This window comes from Petaurus breviceps, unplaced genomic scaffold, assembly GCF_028583685.1.
Source record: "Petaurus breviceps papuanus isolate PSGF00001 unplaced genomic scaffold, PetGlider_PUasm1.0 164, whole genome shotgun sequence".
In the NCBI taxonomy this organism is placed as follows: Eukaryota; Metazoa; Chordata; class Mammalia; order Diprotodontia; family Petauridae; genus Petaurus; species Petaurus breviceps.
In genome coordinates this window covers 11,746,916-11,756,731 of record NW_027185735.1, presented here as the reverse complement: position 1 = coordinate 11,756,731, position 9,816 = coordinate 11,746,916, and the positions used below count along the sequence as shown (strand labels likewise).

General features: G+C 35.4%; 1 protein-coding gene across 1 annotated transcript in view; it reads left to right on the top strand.

The window, feature by feature from the left end:
- The window catches only part of MAP4K5 (mitogen-activated protein kinase kinase kinase kinase 5), a 171,904-nt gene that overhangs the window by 22,071 nt on the left and 140,017 nt on the right, over positions 1-9,816 (top strand). Inside the window, exon 3 of the mRNA XM_069082327.1 lies at positions 7,685-7,742. Coding sequence (XP_068938428.1) covers positions 7,685-7,742 — 58 coding nt within the window. The remainder of the gene's footprint in view (positions 1-7,684; positions 7,743-9,816) is intronic.

Here is a 9,816-nt window from a genome sequence, read left to right as displayed (position 1 = left end):
TATCTATCTATCTATCTATCTATCTATCTATCTATCTATCTATCTATCTAATCTATCTATCTAATCTATCTAGTATCTCAGAAAAAGACCTGTGAGTAGGCTGAAGGCATCTGAAATTAGAGTTTGGAGCTTTGTGGATGGAACCCAAATTCTCCAACCCACCCTCCACAACTCTTTTTATGTTTACACAATGTTTCATGTTTACTCTAACTACTAAACATCCCTCCCTAAAACCATAATTGCTCTGTCTTCCTTTCCCCCACTCTTAAATCTCCTGGCATTACAACATCATTCAAGAGCTTTCATCTAGGGAGTAAATATTGCTTAGCCCATGTTACAGAAATGTTTGTGGTGCTAAAAGCTTCCAATGAAGGCTTGGCCAGTTCTAACTCCTTCCTTTTGTTGAGGCACCTCAGATGGCAGAGTTTGTTTTTGAAAATCATAGATGGTGCCCTTGTGCAGCATCTTCAAGAAATAACAGAAAAGAGAGGTGGCTCTCACCCATTGGACATTTGACTTTTTTTTTTTAAACTTTCCTCTCCCTTATTTTTATTGTTGTCCTTCCCCTTTGACCCAAAGATCCAACTGTGCCCTAGTTTCTCTCTCTTTCTTGAATTGACCTTCAGACCCTTCCTTCAGGATGCATATACTTAGAGAATTAAGTAAAATGTAATTTTTAAAATGAGCATGTTCTCTCCTCCCCTTTCTTAGTGATGGGGTTCAAGAGAGATAAAGGAACCCCAAAGATGGGAGTTCCCAGGCAGGGTCTTTTGGAAAGAATTCATGGACTCAAGTATTCTTTAAGTCAAGGTGGCAAAGGTTTATTGTTATACTTTTCAGTGGGCAAGAGTTCTTATGGAACCTGTGATAGAGGGATAGAGTTAAAGTTTATATAGGATACTATAATAAAACATGTGCCAAATATGCTAACTAGGTGATTAAAGGGTGGGATTAGGGAGTGGTTAAGGAGTGGTCAGTTGTTAAAGGAACATGCACATTTAGTTAACATGGTTAAGGAGTGGTCAGTTGTTAAAGGAACATGCACATTTAGTATCTACTTCGAAGTCTTGTTACCCAGGGTTCACTGTGAAATAGGCCAAAGAAGGGCAATGGGGAGGTATGGTTTTAGGCCTGAACCATCACTAAGTCAATTAACAGTCAGGGCTGACTGAGAAATATTCCTAGGCTTGCCCCTATCAATGCCTTGTTTTGACAAGATAAACGTAGGGAGTATACATATGTCCAAGTCTAGGATACACATAGTGAAGAGTCCAGGATGCATGTGATAGGTCAGTGAGTAGTAAATATCTTTATGAGCTGGTATACAGCCAGTTAAGGCTGATAAATGTATCAGGAAGAGAGATAAGGGTTTTTGCTAGGGCATGCTGTCCTTGGGCTGGGGAGAAATTGACAGGGATAGTGTTTGGAGACTAGGGAGAAATGTTATTTTGGAATTGGAGTCCAAGCACAGGCACCCATGCACCCCATCATTAGCAAAAGATGCAAGAGGAGAATTTGGTAAAATGACTGCACCTTAATATTGGCATCATTGTAAAGGTTTTAATCTTTCTACCATCTCCCCAGCCTACCACATCAATTTGGTTATGCAGTAAATAACCTTCCTCATGACAGGTCTGTATGGGGCAGTCAGTCCTGGAAGATGAGTATTTTGAGCTGTGGTTGTAAGCTTCTCTGTGTTGCTAGCTGAGTTTATACTTAAGCATTGAAAAGATCACCTTCCAGTGTAATCTCATAGGCCTTTATGCAGCCTGGTTTCTCTGTTACAATAGAATTATTGTAGATTGGGGGGAAAAAAGGGTCAGTAGAGCAGAGTGGAATGAGATGGGGCCTTGCAGGCTGGAAGACTTGAGTTTAAAGTCTTCCCTCTGGCACATTACTACCTCTATGGCCCTGGGCAAGTCACTTAACATCTCACTTATGCCAACCACCTTTCTGAGACCCTGAATTGCAGAGCAGGTTCCAGTCTATATTAGGAGCTTCCTGCACTGATGAAATCGAAAAACAGTAACAAAAAAAGTCCCTCCTAAATACTTTTTTGCCTCTTAATGCTTCATATTCTACTATTAGGAATATAACAAAACTTTATCAATTTAGATTTAAAATATTTATGTACTGTATCTTTAAAAGCATACATTTTAATTAATAATTGCCCCAAAGTAAAAAATAGGATTTTTATAAACTGCTTGTTGTTAATCTTATGGTACTGCATATCTGCTGAGTTATCTTCTTTTGTAATTTTACTGTCTTTAAGTGAAGATGAATTATAAATACTCTTACTCTACAGTAACAATGAAAATCTTGCTAGGGAATCTGATTCATCGACATATGACTAATTTTAGTGATAGCAGAATTAATCTTTCGGAGATTTGCGTGTAGGTGCTTAATCTCTTTTGGCATTGTTGGCCCTTGACTGATACTATAAAATTGTGAAAGCCTGCTTTTTCATTTTGCCAGTGATTTCTTGACTAAACTGCACTTACTTTTGTTCTGCCTAAAACAATCTAGAATAATAGTAGTTGAAATTAATTTTTTGGTCCCAGCTGGATCAAAGTCCATCACTGTAAGATGAATATATTCCTACCAGTGATTCAGGTTGTAACTAATCCATGCCTGCTTATCCGTGTGGAACTCTTGTTTGTGTCCTCCTATAATTCTTCCACAGGAAATCTACCTGCTGGAGTCTCCTTCATTTGTTATTCTTGTTGAAAAGAGACTAGAGAATGTGTGGGCTGTACCTCATTTTCATCATGTGGTCAACCCATCTTCCATTTTGGGCATAAATTTGATGCCTTATCTTTGAAATTTGTTACAGCATACTTACACCCACCATGTATCTTTTCATTGCTTTTGGGGTAATATTCCTTCCTTATCAGTTCTTTGGATACTCTTTGTCTTGTCAAATATATGACATTGGAAAAATACTAATATTTTTAAAAATGGGATTTTCTTTCAGGGGGAAGTTTGAAGTCATTAAAAGAACTTTGGAATTCCCTAAACTCTCTCAATTCTGGATCCACTTAATTGTCCTTTTTTTTTAGTGTGTCCATTCAAAACACTTGTTTTTTTCCTAGGTTTAAAAATTTACTATTAAGTTTCCAGCAAATTGTTTCTAACTTAACGTGTTGGTGGCACTGGGGTCTGAGAAAGGAAGAATAGTGAAGGACAGCATAGGCCTACTGAGATCAGTTTTTGCATTGGCCTCAGCCTCAGTCCTGTCCCTCAGGCTTTAGTTCTGGGTCTGCTTCCCTGCTCCCCGAAGCAAGACACCTCTTATAAGCCCTTTACTTATAAACTCAGTAGGTCAAAGCAGATATTGTAATTATCAGTTAAGGCAAGTAAGCAATCTATTTTCTAACATTCTTGTCTTGGAGCCTCTAGAGTCGGGAAGTCCAGTAGTTTAATTAGGATCAATCTTGAACTGGTTTTGTTGTACTTCCTTCAAACAACACTTAAAGGCCAGTCAGTGTAGCTTAAATGGTCTGGAATCTTCAGGAAGGGTTGTAAAAGCCTGAGGTCTCTCCGAATCCCTAAAAATAATAGGCGTGGTTAGTTAGCATTACTTAGAGTAGTGACAGAATCTTATGCTCAAAGGAACTTGAGAGGCTATATAGTTCAAACTTTACTTGACCAAGATTCCATTCTATAATATCCATGCCAAGACAGTCTTTTTCTCCAAGGCTTTCTATTCCACTTTTGATTACCGCCAGTTCTAATTTTTCTTTCTGAGACAAAGCAGAACAAATCTAAACCTTTGCCACATGACAGCTCTTCAAATACTTAAATCTGTCCTGTTTTCCTCAAGTTTTCTCTTCCCCAGACCAAAATCTTTTAGAATTCCTTTAGCTCATCTTCCTATGGTATGGATTTGAGGACCCTCCTATCATGAGTGTCCTTCTTTGAGTTGTCAACTGCTTCTTCCTGAAACATGATGCCACTACTCAACATAGATGAGATTATGAGAAAATTCAGGTGGTCACTTACTATTTTGCTTTTGTTTTCTCTTCTGAGGACAGTGGCATTTGGACAGGGAAGGTTAGGACATAAAATGTTAGCAACCCAGCTACTACTAGGTTCCTACTACTAGGAACCATCTGTTGGGAGCAGAATCCTAAGAATCATACCTTCTCTTAGGATAGTTTTTCTTTATGAAAATATGAAGTATAGAAACTGCCCTTGAGATTTAATTGACTCAGGGGATTGACTCAGGCCATTAAAGTATCTTCCTCATCAAAACATCTGGGATATGACTAGATTAGTGTCCCTATCCCATCCTATCTCTCACCAACCTTCAGATTGTAAATTTGCAGCATGAACAAGACCTGGAAGGTGTACTCAATTGAACCAATGCCCTGACTGCCCTCCTGCTTTGGCTAAGTAAAAAATTTTAACTGTTAGGTGGATTGTGTCTCATTTTCCCCCCCAGTTTCTTACCTAAACAGCTTATTACAGTTGATGGGAAGTTTTTAGAACTGTTTGATGGGGAGGGGAGGGGGATTTAGAACAGGGAGGGAGGAGAGAGGAGAGAGGCAAGTAGGATGGGGGTTGGGGGGGGTAGACAGATGGATAGTGCAGAGGAAGATAGGCACTGGCTGTGTGGCTCCTGTGTTTCTGATGATGCTTCTAGTGCTGCCTTTCCCAGTGGTAACTGTTCACCTTGACACTTTCCCCAACTAGACCCTGGGGGACTGATTGGTGAATTAATTGTCAGAACATTTAGTGATAAGAGACTAATGGGAATATGCTTTGTGTCCTTCAGACTGCAACTTGATAATTGTGGTGAATGATCTTTTAGGACCACTAGCTATGCTATCCCTGGGTCTTCCAAACTAGTAGTTTAAGTCACCTCCAAGTTCTACTAGATTTCCTCATAACTCAGTTAATTTTCAAAACAGTCAGAAGGAATTGAATTTTGTAGATTAAAAGTGACTTTGCCTCCAGTGGAAAAGGATGAATGCAGAAGATTGAGATATGCACTGACCTTGCAATTTGAATCAGTTCCTTATATATCTGAGAAGTAAGGCATTTATCAAAAAAACTTGCTGCAGGGAATTTATCCTAGTTAACTGTTTTTCTTCTAATTTTAGCTACATTGGTTTTGTTTTTGTGCAAGCTTTTAATTTTTTGGAACCAAAATTGTCCATTTTCTTTTTTTTTTATCCTTTATATCTCTTTGGTCAAAATACCAAAAGGTATTTTCTTCTTTGTCTAATTATTATTTTTTGCCAGATTCCTTTTTACTTAAATGGTTTAACACTGTAAATCAGTTTTATTTTTTTTTTATTCCAGGTGTATTTTTAAGGCTTATTTTTATATATTTATAACCTGTTCTTATCCTTTGCCCCATTGAATTTATTTATGATTTGGCCATTTATATCTGTCAGGCTTCAAACTTATCTTAATATATGGTATATGATGTTGGTTTAACACTTAATTTTGCTAAAATACTTTCTAGTACTTTTATCAAAAGTGAATCCTAACTGAGGAAGTTGTGGTCTTTGGGTGAACTGAATATTAGGCTGTTAGGTTCATTTTCTTTTTTTTTGTTTGTTTAATATATATAATTTTTTTTTCTGTTACATTTTAAGTTCTGGACTGTCTCCTTTTCTCTCTCCCTATCCCACATTAGAGAAGACCACCATTTGACACATATGTGTGTATGTGTGCATGTTTTTATGTAAAACCATACTATGCATACTTGTCATTTTCCTTTTTAGGTCCTTTGTAGTTGATTTGAGTCTAACATTTAGAATAACTTGTTCACAGATATTTTTTGTACAATATTGCTGTTATCGTATACCCAGGGTTCTCTTGATTCTACCTGTTTCACTCTTCATTATTTCATGTAAGTCTTTCTATATTTTTCTAAAATCAGCCCACTCATCAGTGCTTACAGCATAGTACTATTTCATCACAGTCATACCAAAACTTTTTTAGCCATTCCCCAATTGATGGTCATCTCCTCAATTTCCAATTCTTTGCCTCCAGAAAGAGAGCTGCTATAAATATTTCAGAACATAGAGGTTCTTTTCCTTTTTCCCTGATTACCTTGGAAAACAGACTTAATACCACTATATTAGGTCAGAGCGTATACACAGTTTTATAAATCTTTTGACATAATTCCAGATTGCTCTCCAAAATGGTTGGATCAGTTCATGGTTCCAACAATGTGCTGTGAAAGTTTTTTCAAGCATTATGTCTGTGACCCTATGATTCTTCTTATATCTTTCACTTTCTTTTCTCTCTTTATTTCACTCCTCTTTTCTCTATTTTCCTTTCCTCATTTAATTGGCCAAAATAGGACCTTTTTTAGTGTTTGTTTTATTGAATGAAATTCTCTATTATTTGTTATTAAAAATCAAATGAATGCAGAATTTTTAAGAAAAATTCCTATTTGTGCAACTTTTTTTGTTCTGTGTGTCCCTCAAAGTCTTTTTTCCTACTATCCACCAAAGTGATTTTCTCCTTCATTCCTTCATGGATGATTAAATTTTTCACATCCCCTTAAAATCCTGTTGACCTTAACCTACACGATACAGATTTTTTGTTTTGTGAAACAAGAGTGAACATTGTCTTTGTTGTAACTTAAAAATTAGTTGATCAGATAGATATTTATTTAAGCACCCTTATTTCATCATATAGGAGTAACTATTTAGAACTTTATAATTTTAAGTTTCCCAACGCAGAATACCTGTTGGATGAATCTCCATATCAGCTACTGTTGAGTTAGAACCTCTGCACTTTTTGCTGCTGGGCTGCAAAACCTAGCAATGGACACACCAGCTGCAAAACTTTTGGTGGCACACTGTTCTGACATTTTAAAATTCTAAAGGTTGTAGCTGTCTCCAGGACCCCACCTTAAATCTAGAAAGAACACAGAAACAGAGACTTGTATTCATGGGTCATATGTTTGCCTCAGATCGAGATAAAGGCTTTGAGTTTCTCTCTACAAAGAGGGCTTACAGCATCTCTGTTTCACCAAATGTTAGGCAGGCAGGAAAGAAGCACAGCAGGAGAGTTGTTGAGGCAGGTTGGAGGCTTCTCAATGCATCCTTCTCCGACTCTACAGCCTGTGAAAATGACTTCTATTCACTAGGCAACTAGTAGGCCAGAATCTGTGACAGAATACCTGTACATGCTCTAAAGCAGGGAGCAGAGGTCTTCTGTTACATGTCTTTATGTCTTTCATGCTCCCAGATGTCCTACTATGCTATTCGTGTTCATCCTTTGTCTTTACATCCCTCTCCTCTGTATTTATATAGAATTGACTTAATAATCTGTAAAAATATAATAGTTCTGATTATACTTACATGAAACAAATATTTTCTCATTTCAGAGCTAAAAATCATAATGTCCATTAAGTTACTCCAGATCTTTGATAATCAGAATACTCGAAATTAGTGGAAATGGGAGTACATGACTTTTCCTTTTGTTTTTATATTTTTTCTTATAGAATTTGTTTTAGTAACTGAAGTGTTTTGTCTTGTTCTTATATTTAATACCTTTACTTTTTGTACCAATCATTTCCTAATATTCTAAAACAAAGAACATGATGAAATACTAAATTGATTTTCATAATCTAGTCTTCTCATAAGATAAAAAGCAAGATTGATAAAGCCACTATGTTTTTGTAATAATTAAAAAATATTTTTTGTTTTCATTATAGGCTAGAAATTTACATACAGGAGAGTTGGCTGCAGTAAAAATAATCAAATTGGAGCCTGGTAAGTTTCATATCCTTCAAAACTATTCATGTATATTTTTCTACTGGAGTGCATGAACAAATATGATAATATTTTTAAGAAGCATTTTCTGTATCTTCTTGCCTTTAAGTTTTCCTCCTTCCCAAATTAGGGCAATGTGCTTTAAGATATTTCACTAGGATAAATATGCATCATATATTAAGAGTGAGTTAAATCTCTTATGCTACTTGGTTTATGGTAAAACATGATTTGTATATGGATATGATCTTTAATTAGTAAATAAAAATATTTCAAAATTTTCTTACTGTTAATGCTGAGGGTTTGTAAATAAAAATAAAGTATCACTTTGTAATTTCAAAATTAATAGATTATACAACACAACTGACAATTGTATTTTCATTTAACTGATTTATTTATGTCATTTTGTCATCTTCCTGTGCAAAAGGTTTGGGGGAGAAATAACCAACAGAAATCTACCACTTGATTAATCTTAGGTAAAAATAACAGACGCCAATAATTTTATCATTGCTAGAAATAATAACCAGTGTTAGTCTGTTAATGTCTAATAGGAAAAGTTGCCTTTAGTTGAATAAATCATTCATTTTTGCACTTGATTAAACAAAGAATATTCTACTTCTTGTAGACCTATGAACTTTGACATAGAGAGAAAACATATAGATATATAATGTATATCCTTTTTTTGGAGCATTTAAAACATTTTGGGTTTCAAACATCACTTAGAAAATTATTTATGTAATTAGCTAGGCATATAATTGAAATAGCAAATGGTGGAGTCCAGTATATATTCTGGAATAACAAATGGTATCCTTTTTATTTCCTGGGAGGTACAAATTATTTTAATATTTTTAGTATTTCTTCTAGCACTTAGTTCCTGGACTCCTACAGTAAATTTGATTGTTATGGAAATATGATTCATGAATCATAGAAATATGAATCATTCTCTGCCTTTGAGTTACTTCATATCACATGTTCTAGCATCATTGATTGTACTGTTCTATTTTGATTTGGATTGAGGGAGAAAGCCAGTCTGAATTTGTACTTTTAATTGTAGTACAATACATAATACAAATTAATTAGATCTCTTTGATAATATTCTTTAATTAAAATATTTTACTGATAAATCAGAATTTAAAATATTGAAATATCAATGGTACACCAAATAGTTAACATGAATATAGTTAATGAGAAAAATTACAGTTCAAAGTAAACTTTTGTTATGTCTTGAACTTTTAACTCTTTTCAACATACAAAGAATAATTTATCTCATGATGATACTGTATCCCTGGCTGTCCTTTCTAGTCCTGACAATACTTTTATTCATACCCCCTGACTCACTGGTCTTGGTAGGGGGAATTGAATACTCCTTGTTCTCTTATTACCACTTCCAGGTTCTTCCTCTGTCACTCAGAAACTTCTCCTCTTTTGAGGTTTATTCAATCCAAAGTTATCACTCAATCTGAATTCTGGTAGCTAAATCTAATCCTTAGTATATTCTCCCTCCTTCCTCCATGAGTTCAGTACCTAGATTACAGTCTTCCTCTCCATTCTTAACTCTTTTTCTTCATTCTAGGAAACTTTAATATGTTGACATTCCCTCAAATACCCTAACTTCCTAGTTCCTCAGTCTGCTCAAATCATATGATATACTTTTCTATCTAGAGATAATACCTTTGATCTTGCTGTAAATCACATACATTCCACTTCTTTGTTCAAGAACCTTAAATTTCCTTTAACTAATCATAAACCTTTATCTTTTCATCTCTCCCTGTGTCTCATTCCTCTTAAACCTACTCATTGTGACCCCTATCCCTTAGTACTGTTTGGGTATTTTAGTGTATATTAGGAGAATTTTGTTATTCTTTTTAGAGTTCAGTTTCTTAGGATCCATGGCCATGACAATGTCTAGTTTCCAGGTGTTAGATAATAACTCTCAGAATAGTCCCAAGGATCCTAGTTAGTAATTCCTAGAATCATAGTGACAGACAGTCCTGTTGTGACTGTGCCATGCATGAGATGGGTGTGACATAATTGATACTTAGTACGCTTGTGCAGAATGACAATATTGCTAAAGTTA